At 37.3% G+C, this 24,780-nt stretch overlaps 1 protein-coding gene and 1 long non-coding RNA gene across 9 annotated transcripts in view; one reads left to right on the forward strand and one right to left on the reverse strand.

Moving 5' to 3' along the window:
* The window catches only part of LOC125453159 (uncharacterized), a 167,941-nt gene that overhangs the window by 39,680 nt on the left and 103,481 nt on the right, over positions 1-24,780 (forward strand). The window contains exon 2 of one of the 3 annotated variants that reach the window (XR_009443960.1): positions 21,572-21,636. The exons of the other annotated variants lie outside the window; for them this stretch is intronic. This is a non-coding gene — a long non-coding RNA (uncharacterized LOC125453159). The remainder of the gene's footprint in view (positions 1-21,571; positions 21,637-24,780) is intronic. 3 annotated transcript variants of the gene reach the window in all.
* Positions 1,447-24,780, reverse strand: part of LOC125453112 (la-related protein 1B-like) — a 106,279-nt gene continuing 82,945 nt past the window's right edge. For 5 of the 6 annotated variants that reach the window (XM_048532240.2, XM_048532262.2, XM_048532229.2 and 2 more), the window contains exons 15-20: positions 23,824-23,930; positions 19,466-19,626; positions 9,266-9,410; positions 4,579-4,688; positions 4,218-4,345; positions 1,447-3,300 (exon numbers count right to left, since the gene is read on the reverse strand). In XM_048532240.2, coding sequence (XP_048388197.1) covers positions 3,052-3,300; positions 4,218-4,345; positions 4,579-4,688; positions 9,266-9,410; positions 19,466-19,626; positions 23,824-23,930 — 900 coding nt within the window. In that variant the 3' untranslated portion in view covers positions 1,447-3,051. The remainder of the gene's footprint in view (positions 3,301-4,217; positions 4,346-4,578; positions 4,689-9,265; positions 9,411-19,465; positions 19,627-23,823; positions 23,931-24,780) is intronic. The other variant, XM_048532257.2, reaches the window with a different exon arrangement.

Genomic DNA, 24,780 nt, shown 5'->3' on the forward strand with positions numbered 1-24,780 from the left:
GGGATTTTTTGCAATAACAGTTTTGAAGCTGTGTTAGATCTGTTCGTTTCAAATATTGACAGTGATCTCTATTTATAACCAGGGAAAACTGCAGTTGAGATGACAGTATCTCTTAAATAGCTGAAACCTCCACACTATCTCAAAACAGATTTCAAAAAATTCAAACCTACTGAATTGTCCAAATGTGCATTGCCAATTCACTATTCCTCTGCTGCTGCCTGATCTGTGTTCCTCCAGCTCCACACTGTATTGACTCTGACTTCCAGCACCGGCAGTTCTTGCTATCTCCTAATCTGAAGGTTTAACCTGTTTGAGTTTAATGGGGCTAATTTTATCCAATTTCAATGGTTAAAAAAATGTATATAGTTCTGATTTGGGATTTAACATTAGATATATGCCAATTAATAGCAAAATGGATTTAAAGGTTACCTGACCCTAAAACTCCTGTAGTACACATACATGCACCCCATCAAGACAAAACCTTATACAACTCAGTCATGAGCAATGCCACCTGTGACACCCTCAAAATACAACTGTTTCACCAGCGGCATGTGTGTGAGCACTTGTGGTCTAAGAAAAATAAATCCACTGTTTCTATTTTGACTTGTTTGCAATGTTGTGCACCAAATTCAAACCTTTACAATACTCACTTGATCCATGTGTAATGTATTCTCAAAACATTACAGTACATTAATGATCAGTGGGAAAATACATCTGATGCCAGTCTATAAATCTCATGATTTGTCAGGTGTACAAGTGATAATGTAATGTACTTAACGATGTACGCATTTTTATACATTCAGCTCTTAGGAGTGTATTCTTTTCATAAAGTTATCAAGGCACCATTAATTCAAAACCACTGAAAAATACTCAGCAAATAATTTTTTCCAATTGTATATTTTTTCCCACTGCTACTCTTCCACCTCTGATCTTTGCTCCCAAGCTAGAAATCATAAGGTACACACAATTCATGTAATATCTGGAACCAAAAGAATTATCTGTTACCAAGTCCCATGAGGTAACAAAGGATGAAATAACGATGTTGAAATTCTAGTTGATGCAGAAGCATCCAAGGTGATGCTGTATATTTCAGATTGCACAGACTGACCAGAAAACAAGTAATCTATGACAAATTTAAGTGAATATTTGGCTCTGGCTAGCCAGCAGTAAAGATGAGGGAGTTTTCCACACAGAAGGAAACAGAAACCAAAGTACAATGAAATCCTGTTTTCCACCCTTATTAGTGCCTGGCTCGAGTAGCTTTAGCAAAAGCCTGGGAATCAGTTTGAACAGTACAACCCAACAAAAAAAAAATCTTAAAATAAATTCAGAAATGTAATGCAAAGTGGTACCTACATTTCAAAATTTTAAAACTTGGTCTACAGTATTGAACAAAGTGATAGGTTTCTCTCTTAAAATGTCTCCAAAGAATCACAGTGCAACCAGTTATATTTTGTATGTTTTTATATGCATTTTTATAAAAGTTGAGAAGATTGCCACAAATTACACACGCTAATGCTAGATGTGCACACTTATTTCATTAGATGAAAAAAATTAGGGTAAATATTCTAAACTGATTACTTTAAATGGTATATACAATCTTTCATCCAAGTATTTTACAGTTGCTTCGTTCAGCTGGGTTTAAGCCTGGATTACACATTAAGGTATGATATGCATGCTATTTCAGCAAATTAAATCATGTACAGCTGCAGCATATTTATAAATGGTAGTTATGTGGATTCCACACTGCTACTGTCCGTTCTAGCCCTCTGATTACCAGCAGTAATTAATGTATACTGCCCAGACTTTCTTACATTCAAGTCTGAACATATAGGAAGACCAACAGATTGTTTTCACTGGTTGCATTAGGATGCTATATACTTAAATACAATAAATGCATCTGATTTTGAAGATTTTCCAGTAATTTTCACAAATGTGAATAAAACCTTTCAAGACAAACCTGCAACCCACCCCTCTTGCTAAGTATAATTTAAAATAAATGACACTGTCTTAATAATTACTAAGAGCAAAATTAAACAAACCACTTCAGCAAATGAGCACTTAAGTTTTTTTGTAAATTTTCCACAAAAATTAACATTTTACAACAGTATAATGGCATTAAAAAAATTACAAATCGATTGTAGTGCTTCACTGAAAGCACGCTATAAGCATAAAATAAATGAGACAAAAACCAAACCTCCAGTACCTCCTGAAGTGAGAAAAATCTTATTTTATCTTCATCTGCATAAAAAGATGCAGTAGATAATTTAAGCAGTGCAAGATATTAGTGATTCAGAAGACCATTTTTTTAAAAAGCTGCACAATCTCCTTTAGTTATACTTTCATTCAAGCCCAAACCATCTGAGCCATTCTGTAACAATCTCCGCTAAATTTGTCAATAACTGTAACCAACTGCTTTAAACCTAAAACACACTGCATCCAGGATGATGCACAACCATTTTCAACACACTGTTAATTAGTTAAATTATTCATTGAATTACGTTGCAACCCTGGTTATACCATCTTGGATGTAGTAGATTTTTCTTCCAGATTTAATTCTCCCTACCCAAGAAATTTCAATTGTACACTTCCCAGAAATAAATTTATGTACTCTGATAAAGACATATATAATTAATAAAATAGGAGGAACTGGCTGCAAAAGCACTATGGTAATGGACTAAAAAATAATTTTTCTTCTTTAAGAAGTATGAGAATCCTCATTGAAATGTAAGGCATCCCAAATTCAAATGTGTAATTTTTGCATATTGTGCAGGAATGCATTTCTGTAAACAGTAGTTCAAGGTAATCTTGAAAATCAAAATGAGGGGTATGACAAATTGATTAGATTCTAAATTCCCCTTCTCCAAAACAGCTGGCTGAAAGCTCAAAATTTGGACTTCGTTTTTCCCCCACCCCAAAACTGAAAGTAATATGAATATTTTCAAGTTTTTTTTTCTTTCATTGAGGCTGAGTCTAAAAAAACTGGACAAGGTCCTTGAGCTTAAAATACTGATGCGATTTGTATAAGCAGGGAGAAGTGTTGCAGAAAGTCTATTTCTCAGGGGTTTCAGGTTCAGTGGTAGTCATAGCAACAGTATTTTGGCTCCTATTGTCCTCAGACTTCCCAGATGATGCATTCCATTTGGAAGGGTTTGTTGAAACCTGAGGCTTATTGGTGAGGGAGGGCTTAGCAGCATTTACTGGTTTACTAGAAGAGGTGTTTGATTGATGTCTTCTGCGACTACTGTCATCAGCTCCAGAAGAACGTCTCTTTCGACCAACCTCATCACCAAACGGGGGCTAATAAAAAGAAAAGTTTCAGAACATTTTAAGCATCAAAATAGGATTAGAAGTATAATTACATTCTGCACTAGAAAATAAAACTCAGAACAGTTGAGTAAAATAATTATCTTTAAATGCTGAAGCATGTAAGCAGAATACTTGAAAGTAGATTAATAGCTTCAAGATAGGAGTGGATACATACTAACCTGACTCAAATAAAACAGTAATTTCTGGCTGGACATCAGACTTAAACAATCAGATTAGCACAAACATTTGCAGCATTTCCCAGTTTGATGTAATAGAGACTTTTGATTGAACAAGTCATCAGAAATGGACTGGGATAGGGCGGTTGAGGCAGTTAATTGTATTTTTGTGGAACCCAAGCAAACACTCCTGAACCTCAAGTACTTCACATTAAGTGAGTTACGTATTTGATGGTAGGGCTGGTTACACTACATGTAGTTTGACTACATTCAGGACAAACCAAGTTTGTAAAGGTTTTACACACACACACACACACACACACACACACACACACACACACACGAACGAGTCAATGCCGCTTCCAGATAAGAACCTTGGACAACTTCTATGACACCAAAACAAAATGGTGCTAAGTACAATTTTGGTTCAGAATGTCCATATTAAATACATCAGCACCATGGGCCAAGATGCAACACACTTCTAAATGAAGATCTTGAACACAGTAGGAATGGAAGAAGATTGTGACCAAAATAATCGTACATTCCCTCAAAACTAATCTTCATTTCAATTCAATGGCGGCAATTATCATTTGTCTCCACATGCTGATTTATGAACAAATTACCTAATTATTATAATCTTAACAATCTTAAAGAAAACATTTTGAACAATTCTTAAGTAACAAAGCAATCTCCTTCTGCAACAAATAAAGAACAAATGCCAAATATACTTACATCAACTCTGAAGTCTTCAAGTCGTTTGAACTTACTAAGGTATTCTTGCAGTTTGGGATCAACTGGTAAATTCTTCGTTTGAGTGTACTTGAGAAAAGCCCAGAATTTTTCCAATCCGTAGAGTTGGCCTGAAAATGAAGCCCTCAAAAGTCAGTACTTCCGATCTAAAATGACTCATTGCACAAGATTACAGTAATTTCTTTACAGGAACTGAAGGCCAAATAATTTTCATGCCTTCAATTAATCTTCTACTCTTACCATATGCATGTGAAATGGTTTCTAAAAGTAATGAATTTCCCTGTAATGTAACTACAGACTATATATAGAAAACTGGTATTTATTATTTTGAAATGACAGTTACCTGCTTCATAGTCTTTTACAGTTTCTTCCTGGAAGTCCTTGAATATATCATGTCGAAATCTTCTTTCTAGTCCATAACTATAAAATCTAAACAGGCATTCCAACCCATACCTATACAAAAACAAATACAAAGTGGAAAAAAAAATTAAATACTCTAAACTTAACACGATTTAAAAAAAGGCTAGAATAGCAATAGTGTTAATAGCAATAGTGTTAATTTCAAACGTTGCTGCATTCTTTGACAGTAACTATTAAAAATCTTAACCTTGTATGAATCAAGTAAGTGTATAACACAAGTTAAGTCCTGCATATATTTTTATCTAGTGGGAGCCCATTAAATCACGTTGTGGGGACAAAGTGAGAAAAAGGAAAAGCGTGAAATTACACCAGTATTAAGTTTGATCTGTATGCTGGAAAGCTCCACAGTAAAATCACCAGAGATAGAGAGGCAAATAATTTTTCAGATGAGATTCAAGATACTTAATAGTAACTTTTGCATATCTTTTGCAGAATGAAAGTCAGTGTTCTTTTTGCATTGCTTTGATTTTCAACCTGAATGTTTTAAATTTCTCTAGACACAGATTGTATTAGTTATCTCTAGTTTTACCATCCTTCTCCAGAGGAACATAGGGAGAAAATATTGTGTTATCGCTCGCTTTCTAACAGAGACACCTCAAAGAAGAAAGACCAATGTTGTTTGAGCATAATGTGTAATATCTTTGATGTATAGGCGCTGTTATGATGTAGAAAACAGAGCACCCAGTTTGCACTCAGCAAAATCAAACAAAACAGCAACTGATAACGTGTACTGAAGACGTAGAGAGGAATGAAAGTAAAGCCATTTTTAACATTCATCTACAGATGGTTTAACACCTCATCTGAAAGCCAGAACATCTTAGACTGTGCAGATCTTCTCACTAACATAAAAGCACAAAACAGGAGTGGGCTGTTTATGCCATTCAAGCCTGCTCCACCATGCAATACGGTCATGCTAATCATCCACTATTCCCCCCATATTTTTTGATCCCTTTAGCCCAAAGAACTATATCCAATTCCTATTTGAAAGGATTTATTGTTTTGGCCTTAACTGCTTTCTGTGGCAGAGATTCCACAGGTCGAACACTCTCTGGGTGAAAAACAAATTCATCTCAGTTATAAAGGACCTCTCCCATATCTTTAAACTGTGGCCCTTTGTCGCGACACCCTGGTCATTGGAAATGTCCTTCCTACATTTACACTGTCCAATCCATTTGAATTTTATAAATTTCTGAGATCAGCCCTCATTCTTCTAAACTTCAGTGAATATTGTCCTAACTCATCCAGTCTTGCCACCCCGTGAATCAGCCTGGTAAACCTTTGTTGGCTCCTTAGCCAGAACATCCATCCTCAGCTGAGGCGGACCAAAATGACACACAATACTCCAGATGTGGCCTCAGCCCAGTCAGTGGCCAGTTCAATCATCTGAGTGCTCAACTAGAAGAGGCCAGAGCAGATGTAAAGCAGATTACAAGGGCTTGAGGGGATATGCCAGGACGGTCTTCCGCATTGTACCTGCCTGCTAACTGTATTCTTTTTACAAGACTCATGCCTATTTTAAAAATATTCTGATTGCTGTTCATAGAACCAAAGTGAATAGCATCACATGTTCTCCTCTCCTCTCCCAGCTTCCAAAACATGCAGGTTGTTGCCAACTCAAACTTAATCTAGCTATTTCTCTGCAGCCTGTGCCCTTCTCACAGCTTATGTTTCCATCTACATTGGTGCAATGAACAAACATTACTTTTGAGTTCCATTTCTTCATTTTCCACAAGGATTTCTCCTGTTCCTCTATCTAAAGGGATGATTTACTTCAGATACTCTTCCCTTACACTCTTGGCTAATTTACTTTCATTCTCCATCCGTTTATCAAGTAACTTTTTAGTTTCCCTGAGGTGGCTGCAAAAACATTCCCAATTTATATTTTGTAATGCCAAAAATCTTTTCTTTAAAAAAAGAAATACAACCCTGAACTTTCTTAGTTAGCTAGAGTGGATCTTGCTTGCTAATTCCACCTGCCTGCAGTGAAGTGCATTTTGCTGAAAATTTTACATGACTTTTAAGCAATGTACATTTGTTGTTTATATGTTGTACCTTTACTCTATTTATTCAATCAAACGCAACCAGCCCTCTTCTCACATTTATGTAATTACATTATTTACATCAGTGTATGATAAACAGCAACTGGAAGCTTGGTACAGACAAGGAGCGGATAATATTACAGGCATTTCTCCTATAACACAATAGTCATGTTCTTGTGTGACCTTGTGCTGTAGAAAATTGCATTATAGGGAAATTGCTATAACCACACTGCAGAAAGTTTGCATTATCCAATCAGCATCCAGTATTCAATGTTACTGCCAATTCGTCTTAAAAAACGTGTTATAGCAGAAATACCGTAACATTTAACAGAACTCCCAACATTTATTAAAATAAACGCAAAATCCTGACAGAGGACTTCACTTGTACCTTCATCTTCAGGCACCAGTCCTATGAAAACAGACTTTGTGACACAGTTGTACATGCATATGCTCAGTAGCTATTGTTATTGCTGCAGTTAACCTTTTATTCTAACAACTAAATTTAAAATTCGTTGGGTTGGAGTATGTTGTTGTCAAACTTAATGTGGAATTTATTTGCAAGGAAAGTTTGTGCAGGTTGACTTATACTCACTAAAGTTGAGAAGGAATGGCAGGTGATCTTACTGAAACAAGAGATTGAGGGCCAAAGTACTGTAGATGCTGAGACAAATAATGAAATCTAGAGTCAGGAAGCATGGTTAAAAGCAAAATGTCCGTTTGTGGAGACCAAGATGAATTTCTTTTGAGCCTTTGGATTTTTCTTTTCCAGCAGGCAATGGAGGCTAGAGTCATCGAATGCATTCAAGGCTGACTTTTGACAGGCAAGGGAATGAAAGACGATTATAGGAGCAGACATAAAACCACAACCAGACCAACCACCATCTTTTGAATACTGTGTAATGAGCCTAGTTGGTACGATTATCAGAAAAAGTCAGAACCTGGCTTGATATACAAAGTGGTCTCTAATGAAACGCAAGGAAGTAGTGCTGCAGCTTTTGCTTCAACTATAAAACAGAACTTTATTGTAACAAGAAACAAGAGAATAAACCACACCATCTAATTATAGTACAAATTCAAAGATTTGTAAACACAATGTATAAACCCGATACACTCCTTTACACTCACATTGGACTCCCACTATTGAACACCTCAGGAGGTTTAAGTCATTTGTGACTACTTTTAGACTGGTATGGCAGATAGCTTCCTTCTGGAGCTGTCATACACCTGCTTAAATGTACTCAGTTTGAAGTAACCTCTTCAGAGTTTTATCCTTGTCTCGGACTGACACTAACTCCTCACTCAAAGGTGACATTATATCCTTCCTTTCTTGGGAGTCTATATCCATACAACCATCCCATTCCATCGGCTTCATAGGACTGCCCCATTTCGGTTTTCTTCTCTAAGCTACAAATGTTTCCCTTAAGCTTAAAGGGTTACTTAAAAACCCTAAGGCATATTTAAATTTTTGGTTTGCAACAAGGTAAAGTAGTCCATCAGTGGTGTAGAAAACTCAAGTCAGGTGTCAAAAACTTTAAAATTGTTACAAGTTAATTATTAACTCGGACACAGAAAATCCCAGTTATCGACTCAAAATGCAACAACCCAAACATAAAATAAATAAATCTTAGTTTAAAATCACAAATGGATCAGGCTCAAGGGTCAAATGGCCTACTCCCATTTATGTCATGTTCTTGACATTACAATCCTACACTTTCAAGGCAGGTATACTTCTTCTGTTGTCTTTCTGAAATTGTGTAAATCCTGGACTATTTATTTTCCACTTTACAATTTCTTTCGTTTGAACAGCCACTGATGGTTTTTGTTAGGTTATTGTCTAATATTAAAGCTCTACCAATGCTGCCACATGTACCTGCATTTTCCCTCATTTAAAACAGCCCTTTGTGACATGAATCAATTTGTCCACCCACCCTGTAGTCCTTACCCTCATTCACATAGGTAACAAGTACTTTGTTATCACCTTGCCAGAAGGAAGACCATCACTGAACTTTTGATCCCTATTCATACCCGACTCTCATTTGTATACCTTCCTTTATATAATTACTAACAAAAGTTCAACTTAACCCAAGTGACTCAACTTTCATCCAGGTATGCTCCCTCCCATGTCCCATAACAGATTACAGCTTGAGCAGATTACAGTTCAACAACTGTGCTAAAATTGAGCTGTTGACACTTACCACAATGTGTACAGATTGCAACGATTTCCACAAACTTCAGAGCCCAAACAGTCTATTTGTATTATTTGATTTGTTAACTAGTTACTAATTTGTACTGCTAGCTTCCTCCCTAAATCTCTTTCTACTTATTTTTTTCTCCTTAAAAATCAATCTTTTTGAGGAGCCTCTGCCCTCTTGCTTATAATATTGCAATACAGTACCAATTTCAGTTTTACTGAAGAACCATCTTGTGCCTTGGGGTATTTTTAGTTTAAATGCATGTAATAACATGCAAATTTCTGTTGAGGACAAAAACCTTTCAGTCTGAATTAGGAAGAACTTCTGTCTTTTATTCCATTCTTGTGCTTCAACTTCAACCAAATACTACTGATTATACCTGTAATTGTCTTTTGCATCCTCAAGAGACAGCTGTTTAAATTCTTCATACATTTTCCTGTTGAAATGATCTCTGAGAAAAAAGGACCAGAAACGGAACAGCGTGTTCATTTCTTGGGACTGTCCAATTCCTAATTTCTTCCTCTCTGAAAAGGAAAGGTTATGCAATTAGATACGCAGCTTGCAAATACCTTGTAATTTTTCTTTTTTTTTCCTTAATGGTGTAAAGTACACTCAAAATGTCACTGAAGAAATAGGACTGGGAGGCCATTCTGCCCTTGAGCCTCCTCTACCATTCACCAAGATCATGGCTGATCTTCTAATTCACCACAATTTTTCTTCACTAACACCAAATCCCTTGATATTTTTAGCATGGGAATCTACTGATCTCAATCTTAAACATACACAATGACTGAGCCTACACTTTGAGCTTAATCTGGCTATGATGCCGCTTTGCGATTTATGATTATAGTCAGTACACAACACTGGTTACAGATATCTATATATATTTATTTCCTAGCTGTCTTACCTTGTTTACTGTAGCCAGTAGTTAATTAATTGTTAAATCTGTAGTTAGTTGCATAAGTTGACATCTGGAGATTGTTTAAGATTAAGAACAGATGAAACAGATAATCATTATTCTGACCCATCAGGGAACATTTTTAAAGCTACAGGATAAAACCCTTGTTGTCTGGAGCTTGAAAATAAACCTTTTGATATTGATTTAAGTCCCAGAAAAATATTTGTACTTTACTTTGTAATCAATATTATTTGGTCTCACAAAAGAGGAGTTAAGACGACCTTTTGTGATGTCCCTGCATAGCATTTCAGTCTAATTCAACAGCCACAAGCTTCACGCACGTCAGAAATTAAGTATTGTGTAGTTAATCTATTTCAGTATTCTTCTACATTTTTTAAAAACCAAATTAGTTTGATTTGACTGGACTGAACAGCATCCTGCATGTGTGATATCTTTCACATTTTGAGTGGTCAGGAGTGTGCGATGGACAGCCCAGGAATTCTTCTGGTGTATAATACTATGCAAAAAGATAGATCAGTCCTATGCAATGGTATTTTATTCATGACAAGCAAACTGGTTCCTGCTTCAGCTCACTTAAGTTCATTGAAATTTTCCTACATAATGCTAAGTTATGGTCTTGTTCTCATCAGGACTGCAATCAAGAAACCAAACTAATGATAAGGAATACCAATTTGTAAAATATGAGAAGACAACATGGATAGATGGGGCTATGGCTGGCACAGAGATGCAGCTGGACCTGTTAAGTGTCATTCTTAGACAGCCATTTAACCTCAAATCAGGCAGGTAGATTCTGATTAGTTGGAAACCTGGAGACTCAACCGTATCCTTAATTGCCAACTATAACAAGAAAATTTATTCCTTCCCATCATTATGACGTCCTGAAAATAGGCTGAAATTGTGGTCTTTGATACCATCTTTTTACTGCACCTATACTTGCAACTATAGATAATAGGCTAACAAAAATAAATTGTTTTATTTCTGAACTATTCATTATATATTTGAATATGTGACCTAAAATTTAAACCTTGATTGACTGTATTTCAAGCATCAAAGGAATGAGATTTGTTCTTTTGCAGCAGGCAATAATTCACACTGCCTTGCAGGACCAGCATTGAGTTAGTCCTGTCTTCCTTGCTTCCCCACCCGCCCAATAATCCTGCACATTATTTAATTAGAAATAATCAAAAACCATTGTGAACGTCTCAAATGAACCTGCATTTACAATACTTACACGCAGCACATCCATCATTTCCTGTGTGAAGAGTTTCTTCTCATATCACATCTACTTCTTTTACAAATTGTTTTGAGCAGGAAAAGTTCGTCCTTCTGTCCAGATCGCTCATGATTTTTTAAAACAAACTTCAATGTGTTTTTTTCCCCTCCAAGGGAAACTGCCTCTCTTCTCCAATCCACCTTAATAACTAAACAATTTTGTATCCTTGAAGCTATTCTCTCAAGCCTCTTAACTCTCTCCAATAAAGTATGTACACATTGTATCAACTGAGGTCGAATTTGTATCTTGTACAGGTCCAGCATAATGGTCACACTTGTACTCATGCTGGTATCAATAAATCCCAGAATACTGTATATGCATTAATTGCACTCTCCACCTGTCCAACCAGCAGGTCTCGCTGCTCCTAGGCATCCTTTAGGATAGTAGCTGTTATGTCTTACTCCATTTTCATTCTGCCAAAATCACCTCACATTTCTCTGCATTTAACTTAGTTGACAAGCTGGAGGGATGGATGGGTAGCCAATGTCTATTTGAAATTCTATACCAGGCTCAAGTTTACAATACTTTGAGAAACTGACTCCTGCACTCCGAGATTTAGATCATTAATGTAAACCAGGAACCATTTCATTATCAGAGATAACAAAGACCTTCTGATGAAGGATCCAGGCCTGAAATGTCAGCTTTCGTGCTCCTAAGATGCTGCTTGGCCTGCTGTGTTCATCCAGCTCCACACTGTTATCTTGGATTCTCTAGCATCTGCAGTTCCCATTATCTCTGATCACTATTTTATTATCATTTTGCTGTAATTTTTCCCAAAAGGATGGCCTCCGGAAATGTTTTTGATATGTCCATGACTCTTAATGGTTCCCACATCTGGTTTTAGTTAGGGATACTTCGCAATCCATTAGGACACTGCTAAATGGCTCTTCAGAAGTTGTCATTAAAATAAAAGCATACAGGTTCAATTGGTGGTTTGGATTTTCCCACTACTTGGCACATATGGCGTGTCTGGAAAGGTTTCATCATAGCTTTATGATATCCTGGCCTAGAAAAATGTTATTGTATTTTACCTTGTTTTCCTAATACTCAAGTAACCCACCTTTGGAATTTTGAGAGAGTCACTTGTAAATTTTGTTACAATATCCAGTGTGAACTTCCACTTTATGGACAAATGCCAATGTGGTGGTCTCTGTTTCTTCATAAACCCTCTTTTAAACAGCAACATTCACCCAATTACTGATTCTGATCCAGTTTCTGAGTAAGCTGTTTGTTAAAGTTCTGTCAACTCAGGATTTGTTTATTACTTCTGTATTGAAGAAGATAGGTTAAACACATCAAGCCTCATTCACAAAATTCTTTTTCGAATGCTATATTTATAAAAGTTTCACATAACTGAATTTTCATTTATCTCCCTTTTGTAGAGTCTTCCTATCTAATTTTTTGAGTCTTAAATTCTAGTCTCAACAGTTATGAAATAGTACAAGGCTCCAGAGAATCTGTTTCTTTCACGTGCTCTACTTGTTTCAAGTTCCTTGGTGAGACTAATATTTTTGAACCAGACATTTCGTCCCACAAAATAAAATAATCTCCTTCTACATGTTTTGATGTCTCATACTAAATACAACTTCTCATTAGGTCACCCTTTAATCCAAATCCACAGAATGAGACCAATTTATAACTACAATGAAATACCTCTAATTAATAACTTCCCTTTCAGAAAAAGCCCCTTTCTGGAAGGGGGATTGCATCATCACCCAACAACAATGACCAATTTGCTCCAATATCTTAACTGGCTTGCCTGCTTGATTTAAACAAAACCTTTAAAACCTTTCCATAATGCTTTCCACCATCTCAAGATCAAACATAGTCAGTCATCGAATAATACAGCATAGATCAAGGCCCTTCGGCCCAAACTGCCCACTCAGCTAGTCCCAATTGCCCACATTTGGTTCGTATTTCTCATAACCCTTCCAATCCATGTACCTTACATAGACGTACATAGAACGTTACAGCACAGTACAAGCCCTTCGGCCCTCGATGTTGTGCCGACCTGTCATACCGATCTCAAGCCCATCTAACCTACACTATTCCATGTACGTCCATATGCTTACCTAATGACGACTTAAATGTACCTAAAGTTGGTGAATCTACTACCGTTGCAGGCAAAGCGTTCCATTCCCTTACTACTCTGAGTAAAGAAACTACCTCTGACATCTGTCCTATATCTATCACCCCTGAATTTAAAGCTATGCCCCCTCATGCTCGCCATCACCATCCTAGGAAAAAAGCTCTCCCTATCCACCCTGTCTAACCCTCTGATTATTTTATGTGTTTCAATTAAGTCACCTCTCAACCTTCTTCTCTCCAATGAAAACAGTCGCAAGTCCCTCAGCCTTTCCTTGTAAGAGCTTCTCTCCATACCAGGCAACATCCTAGTAAATCTCCTCTGCACCCTTTCCAAAGCTTCCACATCCTTCTTATAATGCGGTGACCAGAACTGTACACAATACTCCAAGTGTGGCCGCACCAGAGTTTTGTACAGCTGCAGCATAACCTCTTGGTTCCGGAACTCGATTCCTCTATTAATAAAAGCTAAAACACAGTATGCCTTCTTAACAGCCCTGTCAACCTGGTGGCAACTTTCAATGATCTGTGTACATGTACACAGAGATCTCTCTGCTCATCTACACTACTAAGAATCTTACCATTAGTCCTGTACTTTGCCTTCTGGTTACTCTTACCAAAATGCATCACCTCACACTTGTCTGCATTAAACTCCATTTGCCACCTCTCAGCCCAGCTCTGCAGCTTATCTATGTCTCTCTGCAACCTACAGCATCCTTCGTCACTAACCACAACTCCACCGACCTTAGTGTCGTCTGCAAATTTACTAACCCGTCCTTCTACGCCCTCATCCAGGTCATTTATAAAAATGACAAACAGCAGTGGACCCAACACCGACCCTTGCGGTACACCAATAGTAACTGGTCTCCAGGATGAACATTTCCCATCAACTACCACCCTCTGTCTTCTTTCAGCAAGCCAATTTCCGATCCAAACTGCTATATCTCCCACAATTCCATTCCTCCGCATTTTGTACAACAGCCTATTGTGGGGAACCTTATCAAATGCCTTGCTGAAATCCATATACACCACATCAACCGGTTTACTCTCATCTACCTGTTTGGTCACCTTCTCAAAGAATGCAATAAGGTTTGTGAGGCATGACCTTCCCTTCACAAAACTGTGCTGACTATCCCTAATCAATTTATTCTTTTCTAGATGATTATAAATCCTATCCCTTATAACCTGTTTTTAAAAATGTTGCTGTTGTACCTGCTTCAACCACTTTCTCTGACAGTCCATTTCACATACGCACCACTCTGCGTGAAGAGGTTGCCCCTCAGGTCCTCCTTAAATCTTGCCCCTCTCAACTTAAATTTATGCCCTCTAGTATTCAATTCCCCATCCCTGGGGGCAAGGCTATATGCATTCAGCTTATCTCTGTCCCTCATGATTGTTTTGAGGTGACTAAAGTCACCCCCTTTTCTCCTATGTTCCAAAGAACAAAGTTCTATTACAGGCCAACCACTCCCTACAACTCAGGTCAACTAGTCCTGGCAACATCCTCGTAAATATTCTTTGCACACTCTCCAGTTTAACTATGTCTTTCCTTCAACAGGGTGATCAAAACTGTACACAATACTCTAAGTGCAGCCTCACCAATGACTTATACAACTGTAACATGACATCCCAACTCCTACAACCAGTGCCTTGACTGATGCAGGCCACCATGCCAAATGCCTTCTTCACCACCATGTCTAACAGTGATACCGCTTTCAACAAACTATGTACTTGTACTCCTAGGTCCCTCTATTGTACAATACTCCTCAGGACCTTACCATTTACTGTTCAAGTCCTACCTTGGTTTGATTTTCCAAAGTGCAACGCCTCACTTTTATCTGTATTGAATTGCATTTGCTAATCCTCAGACCGCTTCCCCATCTGATCAATAGCCCTCTAATTTTTGATATCATTCCTTGTAATCAAGGATACTTACTAATTCTGCATTATTCACAAACTTACTAATCATGCAGTGTACATTCATATTCAGATCATTTACGTAAATAATAAATATCAAAGGTTCCAGCACCAACCCCTTTGGCACAGGCCTCCAGTCTGAGAAACAACCTTCAACCATCATCCTCTGCTTCCTATAACTACATCTATAACTTCCACTGGTTGAACACACTAAGGATAATACAGGAAAAATTATCTAGATGGTCCAGACCCATTTCCTTCTTATTAGTAGGCTCTTAAAGTAAATGCTTCACCTGTACCACTGCTACAATTTTAATACTCATTTCCTTTCCAGTACAATCTTTTCTCAAGATTCTTTAGGTGTTCCAACTACAACAATAGGTCTCCCACTTGATTTCTGGCAATTAGCTTCAATAACAAAGTCTTTTACAACAGAACCATATCACTTCTTTATATAGTTTTCTTTTTGGTTCTAACCTTCCTCCTTTGTTAGTTTGCCAGTCTTTGACTCATTTCTGACAGCTAATACCCTTTTCACCCCCAGATTTCCTATTCCTCCAAATCCCTTGTCCATTCCCGTATAGCTATTTCACAATAACTGTTTGAGAGAGAGGTCACAGGTGCCTATCAGAACTGCTGCTTCTTAGATCTTTGATACTTGGTGGTCATCTAAATAGATCAAGAGAGTTACCACAACATTAATTTGGAACACTTTGATCATTATTTCCTCACACACACATTTCCTAACTTTTACAATCAAAATTACAGAAATTGCAACATTTCTTTCTCTTGAAAATTCTACAAGTACCTGAATAGGCTTCTTTGTCTTCTAATGTTTAATTGATTAGCTTCAGAGACAAACTCATAAGCATTTAATACTGCCTTTTTAACCACTTCATAGTCTGTGGAATATTCTTGCAGACTAGTGGTGTACACATCCACAGCTGTACTCATCTGGTCACTCTAACATTAAGGCTTAAGCGGCACTTCAATGTCACAGCTAGCTTTTAAAATGAGGTTAATTATCTTTTAACACCATATTCTAAATTTAGATACTAAACAAAAATTATAGTGAAATCAAATTCTTCAGTGCAATCAGAATCATGCTTTGAACTCTGCTTTCTTCCTTTACCCCAAACTTTTCTTAAATGTCACACTGTCCGATTTCTTACTTTCTTTGGAGTTCAAGCGTTCCTATTTCACTTCCAATGTTTTTCTCTCCTCTCTTGCCACTTCAAGATTTAAAAAAATTCTCTTCCACCACATGCAACTAAACCTTAGTTAATTGTAACTTTGATATATCAATTTCAGACGCTCTGCTTTCAATTCTAAATGCTATCATTTAATTATGTTACTCTTACAAGATCCTTGTTTTTACTTAGAACATAAAACATGCAAGAATACAGCACAGTACAGGCCCTTCAACCTAAGATGTCGTGCCAAATTTTTATCCTAATCCTAAAGTCTATCTAATTTCCACCCCTACACGATACTATCATCCATATGCCGATTAAAGAGCTGCTTAAATGCCCTTAAGAGGCCGACTCCACTACCCCTCTTCCATGCCCCTGCCACACTCCGAGTAAAGAACCTACCTCTGACGTCTCCCCAATATCTACCTCCATTCACTTTAAAACTATGCCCCCTCGCAACAGCTACCTTCACCCGAGGAAAAAGTCTCTGGCTGTCCACTGTATCTATACCTCTGATCATTTCATACACCTATCAAGTCACCTCTCATCCTTTGTCGTTCTAAAGAGAAAAACCCTAGCTCTCTCAACATTTTCTCATTGGACCTTCCCTCCATTCCAGGCAACATCCTGGTAAATCTCCCCTGCACCTTTTCCAACGCTTCCACATCTTTCCTGTAATGAGGCAACCAAAACTGGACACACTACTCCAAATGTGGCCGAACCAGGCTTTTGTACAGCTAGACCATAACTTCACAGATCTTGAAGTCCATCCTTCTATTAATGAAAGCTAACACACCATACACTTTCTTAACAACTCTAAAATAGAAGCAGGAACAGACTTTTCAAGCCTGCTCTACCATTAAGGTCAAGATTGATTCTAATTGTTGCACATTCCTGCCTGCCCCCAGTAACCTTTTGTCCTGCTCCCTTGCTTATCAAAAAGAATACATCATGTCTGCCTCAAAAATACACTAGGACTCTGCTTCCATTGCTTTTTGAGGGAAGCAGTCAGACATTCTGTCAAAACATTCTCCTTCTGTCTTAAAAAGGGGGTTGTCTTATTTTCAGACACGGTTCCCTGGTTCTAGATTCTGTCTGTCAAGACACCGCCAGTAATTGCATTTCAATCAAATCTTCTACCACTCAACCTCCAACAGATACAGGCCCAATCTGTCCAACCATTCCTCATTTGACAATCTGCCTATTCCAGGTATTAATCTCTAAACTGTCTGCAATGAATTTGCCTCCTTCCTTCAATAAAGGAGATTAATACTTTACGATATACTTCACATGGGTTGACCAGTGCCCTGTTTAACTGGAAAGAGGTACAGCAAGGTTTAGGGAGGGAATTCCAGAGCTTAGGGTCCAGACAGCTGAAGGCAGGTCTGCCAAAATCGAAGTGATTAAATTCAGAGATCCTAAAGAGGTCCAAATTACAGGAGCTAATCTTGGAGGGCTGTGTGCCTCAAGGTTCTATCTTCAATTATCTCTGAATAGAGTTTAGCCTTAGTCAAAGGCTGGAAATAATCCAATATTACATCTACTCCCAGAAATGTTTTAGCAACATAGTCAAAGCCTCTTTTTAAAATTCCTAACCATCTGGATGTGAGATTGCTCGCTGAGCTGGAAGGTTCATTTTCAGACGTTTCGTCACCATTCTTGGTAAGATCATCAGTGAGCCTCCGACGAAGCTAGAATGGTGACGAAACATCTGAAAATGAACCTTCCAGCTCAGCGAGCAATCTCACATCCAGAACCTCAACCTGAGCTACAAATCTTCTCAAAACTCGCTAATTCCTAACCATGTAATCTATTACACAGCAATTCACATTCATATGCCAAATACCTGTAGGTACTTAAAGATTCACACACATATCACATTCAAGGATTTTTGGGTCCTAGATAAGCCCCCATTTAAGACCCCAGCTGATGTTAATACTGGACATATCACGTCTGAGACCAAAGCCTGGATTGATCGACCCTAATTTGGTATCTCTGATTTATCCTACACCACAGTGGTCTGTTACTGAACATATTCTCAAGAGTTTGCCAGTGTAATTATTAACAGAAAAGTAATGAATTGAGAGAGAAAATAACATTCCATTGGGGAAAATGATGGAAAGATTTCATTACGAACACCAGAAAAGGATTCAAAACCACAGCTAAGCCAATAATACCCTTACAAACACCATAACCCAGCAAAATTTACCATCTTCAGACTAAATTATCTTGCTCAGACTGGCACAACTGCAACTGGTTTCCTTCCGACAATTTTCTGCATGGTCACCAGATACTTTATTTGGCTGGTATGCGAGACACTCAAAATAAGCTGCAAACTAAACCTCAGAACGATCATGAATTTCTTAAACACAATTTCCAGCAGCAAACAAAAATAAAGTTGCTGGAAAGCACAGCAGGTCCGAAAGCATCCACGAAGGCAAAAAAAAAGATAACATTTCGGGTCCAGTGACCCTTCCTCAGAAGTCAATTTTGAGCAGTTTTGCAGGATTTCATACGAGAGTTTAAACACTGCCGCCTCCACACTCTGGCATATAATACACAAAGCCCCTTTGCTTCTGGAGGCTTGTGTCTCTCTCAATCCCTATTACTGGGAGAGTTTTTGTTTTAGTCCCCACACTTGTTGTAAAAATGAACCAAAAAAGATTACTATCTATAAAATTAGGGTTCTCCATACTTCTTGGCACCAAGTTCACAACAACTTTAGAATTATGTCTCTCCTTCATAAAACAAAACAAAATTAAAGTTCTTACATTGTTCCGAATAACTTTCAAAAAGTTTGTTTTCAATATAGATGAGTGCAGGACCAAAAGCTTAGAATTCACTATCACTTTTAAGCAAGATTTACAGACTGTTAATCACCAAGCAATTATAAAGCAATTTTCCAAATTAAAATCAAGGTTACAAAAGGTTCATTACCATGTACAATTACTAGCTACAATACCCAATGTCACAGATTTATTTTCCTTTCTAAGCTGTATATCAGAAGTAAAAGCCTTCATAAAAGAGGAGTTTATTTTAAAGCTACAAAGATATCTTGAAAGGAAAACACTAAATTGTACAAACCAGTAAGAGAAGAATTGCTACTTTGGATGAACAATATCTTTTAAGCGCTCAGTACTCAAAACTACCCAAACTTCTCATCACAGAAGAAAATACAGGAAAAAGGCTCACCGTTTAAACACCTTCGACGATATTTGTAGTAAACTTGTTGAGTGAAGCCATTTTCTCTTAAAAGCTCATGGGAAGGATGCTGGAACTTGGGTAGAGAGTTTGGTGTACAGCCATAACTTCCAACAAATGGTGTGCCTTCTGAAGGACTGGCATTTGAACTACTAAGTGGACAAAAACAATTTCAAGGCTTGGAATGAAATTTTATTCTTTTCTTAACATTTTCACTCTACTACGTTTCTTGCGGATATAATACTAAAGCTGGCTTGTAGATTCTCTACTTTACTGGTATAAGTTTTGTTAGTTGTTAGTCTGTGCTAGTTTTCTTAGCATAACTAGTCACATATCAGCCCAGCAACACACTAAAGCACAGAATGTTAAGTGCAAGGTACATTCAAGACCATCTTTTGCAACAGTGGAATTTTGTTTTCAACTGGTGCACAAAACTGGCTAAATCCCCGGATCAAGATGTTCAGAGTTTCCACTAATTGCAACCATTGGTAATGGCTTAAAATTGACTTTTAGCCCCTGAAGCCAGTTTTGCTTTCAAAGAGATCATGGCTGATCCGTCATCAACTCCCATTTTTGCCCAATATACCTTAATTACTACGATTAATAAAAATCTATCAACTTCAGGATTTGCTACCAGCCATTATCCAGTATTAACTGGCAATTGCACAAGTGTTTCCAACTTTTACGATCCCATGTATCTGGATGTGAGTTTGCTCGCTGAGCTGGAAGGTTAGTTTTCAGACGTTTCGTCACCATTCTAGGTAACATCATCAGTGAGCCTCCGACGAAGCACTGGTGTTATGTCTCGCTTTCTATTTATCTGGTTAGGTTTCCTTGGGTTGGTGATGTCATTTCCGGTTCTTTTTCTCAGGGGATGGTAGATTGACTTGGAGCCAATCTACCATCCCCTGAGAAAAAGAACAGGAAATGACATCACCAACCCAAGGAAACCTAACCAGATAAATAGAAAGCGAGACATAACACCAGCGCTTCGTCAGAGGCTCACTGATGATGTTACCTAGAATGGTGACGAAATGTCTGAAAACTAACCTTCCAGCTCAGCGAGCAAACTCACATCCAGAACCTCAACCTGAGCTACAAATCTTCTCAAAACTTGCTGGATCCCATGTATGACTGAGTATCCTAATTTAACTCCCAAAAAGGTCTGGCTCCATTTTATCTTGGCAACGTTTCTCATTTAAAGTCTCCAACCTGCAGTAATATTCTCTCACATCAATCCCTTTTGCTCTCATTTATATTTTGCAAGTTAATATCAAATCTCCCCATAACCATCCAAATTACAGGGAATTCTTACCTAATTTGTACAAGTGATCCTTGGGGGTTACTCTTTGAAGACCAGGAATCATTCTGATAAATCTATGCTGCACCTCCCCAAGGGCAATAAATCCTTTCTATGGTGTTCCTATGCCCATAACTGATCTCAATTCTTCAGCTGTAATAAAATTCTGATTAGCTGGAGTATAATTCCTGAAGTTCTGTATCTTGGTTCTTCAGATATCCATTTCATTAGCCCTTGTAATTATTTTTTGTACTCGTTCAAGATATTTTAATGAAGTCAAATCTCACTGACCTGTTTCTATATTACACCATATATAAATTCTGTTCTATCCTGGGTCTGAAAAGATGATCTCATTTACTTGTACTGGAAATAAATTTCCTACAATTTTGTCCATTTTCTTAAACCATCAATTTTTCTTTGTAAATTGTAAATTTGTACCATGTTGTCTATTTATGTTAAGCGCAAACGGAATGGTTGATCTCACTGAATGGTTAATAAATAATCTAAAGTAAATATTTTTAATCAATCCATTTTGACATGTTAGGACACAGTTCTAGGATATGTAGAACTTGAAGGCAGAACTCCATTTCAAAGGTGGAGACACTACCACTTTACTAGAAGAGCCCAAAACACTGATCCTGATATGATTTGAAGATACAACTATCAGAATTGGAGTCATGTGTTACAGGTGCAAAAGACCAGTCAAATAATTTATGGTAAACAATGCTAAACACTGAAGTTGTCATTGGTTTGTCATGCTAACTGGTTTTCATGCAAACGTTTCATCCCTCTTCCAGGTGACCTCAGTGCTGTTCTGAATTTATACGGTCTGTACTCGTGTTTCTGGTTTTCCTTCGCAGTGGTAGGTAGATGGAGTCTATTTCAACATTTTTTAAATGGTATCAATGGTTGAAAAGCAGGTTTCCAGGAAGTCTCGTCCTTGCCTTTGTTTTGTTTGACCTAGCAGGAGAATTCCTCGAAGCCTGGTTTTCCACTACTGATACTATAAACAAACATAACTACTCACCATAATAGACCAGACAATACAAGTTCAGAACAGAACAAAATAAAACACAACAGCAGTGCTTCAATGGAGACTAGATAACACTGAAGATGTCACTCAGAAGTGGGATGCTACATTTGCTCAGACAAGTCAGGTCAGCGAATCAACCAACTCCAGCCACAATCTGAACCACAGATCTTCGCTAAAATGTTAAAGTGTTAAGCACATCCTATGGGGCATGTGAGTCACAAACTGGGCGTTCTTCTATTAATTGTCATTCATCCAGTTTCCTGATTAGAATGATAATTTGCCTTCAAGTCCATGTGTTCCAACTTTGGCTAACAGTCTCACGAACATTACAGCAAGCAGCAGGAATAGGCAACTCAGCCCCTCAAGCCTGCTCCAACATTTAATACAATCGTGGTTGATCTCATCTTGGTCTCAACACCACTTTCCTGCCTACTTGCCTTACCCTTGAATCCGTTATTCATTAAAAATCTGAGTAAATTTAGTGGAGAGAAGAGATAGACAGAATGTCCATAGTACCATCTACAGGTTCACGATCCTTTCAGAGAAGTAACTGTCATCTGTTTTCAATCTGCTACGGCTTATCCCAAGACTAGGGTCTCTCGTCCTAGATTGCTCCACAAGGAACTTGCCCAAGTCTACTTCTTCAATCCTGTTTGGCATCTTGTATACCTCAATTAGATCTCATCTTGTTCTTCTAAACTCCAGAGTATTGGCCTAAACTGTTCATTCTTTCTTAAGACAAAACCTTCATTTCTAAGATCAATCTAGTGAACCTAAGAATTTTTGATCCTGAAGTCCACATAAGTAAATAACATCCATATAAAATCATATCCATACCCATTATTCTGTCATCTTTTCCAAAATTCAAATCAGTTCATCAGGCATGATCTACCCCATTAAAAATTCATATTCTGGTCCTCTCTGATCAGCTGAAAGATTCAAAGTATTCAGTCTTAATTATAGACTCGCCATTTCCCTGACAGTAAGCTCACCAATCTATAGTTTCCTTGGTGCTCCTCAACATTCATAAATAGTTCATAAATAAATCCTAAATCAAAAATTTGTGATTACTTCAAGGAATAAATAATTATCTTCACTATACAAAGAGTCAAACTGAGACTTATTTTGAAATATTCCACTTGCTATAATTGAAGAATATTTGGATGTGGTAAAATGAAACAAACATCAATACTTCATTGTTACCAGTACCTTGAAATTACATTGAAGTACAACAGTGACTTAGAAGGCAAATACGAAAGTGCAGGGTAAAAGCATTCTGGAATTATCTGATTTGTTATTCCAGGACATTTTGGCAATTGGATGGCTCCAAACAAGGTGGTTTAGAATTTCTGAAATTACTCAGCATTACTGTTTCAAAGTAAATCTGGAATGTTGTTGTCGTGTAGATAAATTGTGTTTTGACTGTGTCTTTTGCTATTTTAAGTCATATTCAACAGCATAGAATGGCATCATAACATTTGCAACTTAAATATCAATCATAAATGCCCTAAGTAATCACTTCAGTATTGGACTAAACTTTTCAGAGGTAGTGATCGGATAGCCAGCCTATTGTCACAAAATAGCAATATCCAAAGACACAAGTAGATTTATGTACATGTAAATTGTGTATCAATGATACTTTTTATAGCATAAACAACTGAATTGTCTAAGAATTTAGCATAAACAAATGAGTAAAGGAATCTTACATGTGATACCGTAAAATATATTCTCAACTAAATTTAACATTTGCAATATACTGATAATGCTATAACAAATGTTAATATTATGTACATATGATGTTACAATTATTGAGCATATGGTTGTATTTTCTCCTTTAATGGACCAGTTATGAAATTGCTGTTTATTCAACAGATATAAACCATCTAAGCATTTTTGTTGATACTATGCAAGTAGCAGCTTCAGTAGATTGGTTTGCAATTGCTTTACATTTCTACGCTTTCTAAAGCGTATAAATGTAGAAGACTATTAATAAATGATATGATCAAAACCATTTACCTAACAGATGAGGTTCTTGGTCTGTGTTCCTTTGAATCCATAACCCAGCCAATATGACATTCAAGTGGTGGATTTGAACTATGCCTTGTTTTTCTTTTCCTCGGTGCCTGCAACAGCAATCACCCTGGAGTTTTAAAAACTACCAATAACTTAGCTTTTGCCTCAGTAAATTACATCTTACCCTCAGTACACTCATTCACATTATGTATTTGGGCCAAGTCACTGTGAGGTCAGAAAGGGCTTGAGGTAAAGAGATTATGAGGTTAAATACGAATGTATTGCCATTGGTACTAGAAATAAATGACGTTAATTGAACATATGTTGCTGAGTTTGCAGCATAATTTCAGAATTAAATAGAACTGCCTGATGATATTAAGTCATATATTGTGTATAACACAGGTTTTACATTTTCATTCTATTTTTGAGAGTCTTTGAATTACAAATTTAATGAGAGTTACCATTCATGAAACTTCCAAGAAAGCTAATTCACTTTCCAGCAGACAAAATACTGCAAATGGGGTACATAAAAAGATCGACAATGGATTTTTACTTTTATATTATACCTACAAATGTTACCAAATTAAAAGACCCATAGAGAGATGGGGGGCAGGGGGGAAGAAAATGAAGGATAGCACACAAATTGAGATATTACATTTTGATGTCTCAAACAGTCCTTGGATGGTACAAAACTGGAATATTGCCGAAAAAAGGAGATTTTGTCTCCTTTTCATCATGCACCCCATAAGACAATAAGATGTAGGAGCAGTAGCCCATTCAACCCATGTGCTCCACTGTTCAATGAGATCATTGCTGATAATACTCAAAATCCACTTTCTTCCCTAGTCCTCTCAACCATCAACTCCCCTAAATGATTTTTAAAAAATTCTCCATTTCAACCCGAATATACTTATTGACCTAGCTTTAACAGTCATCTGCAATAAAGAATTCCACAGATTC

Source organism: Stegostoma tigrinum, chromosome 1, assembly GCF_030684315.1.
Source record: "Stegostoma tigrinum isolate sSteTig4 chromosome 1, sSteTig4.hap1, whole genome shotgun sequence".
In the NCBI taxonomy this organism is placed as follows: Eukaryota; Metazoa; Chordata; class Chondrichthyes; order Orectolobiformes; family Stegostomatidae; genus Stegostoma; species Stegostoma tigrinum.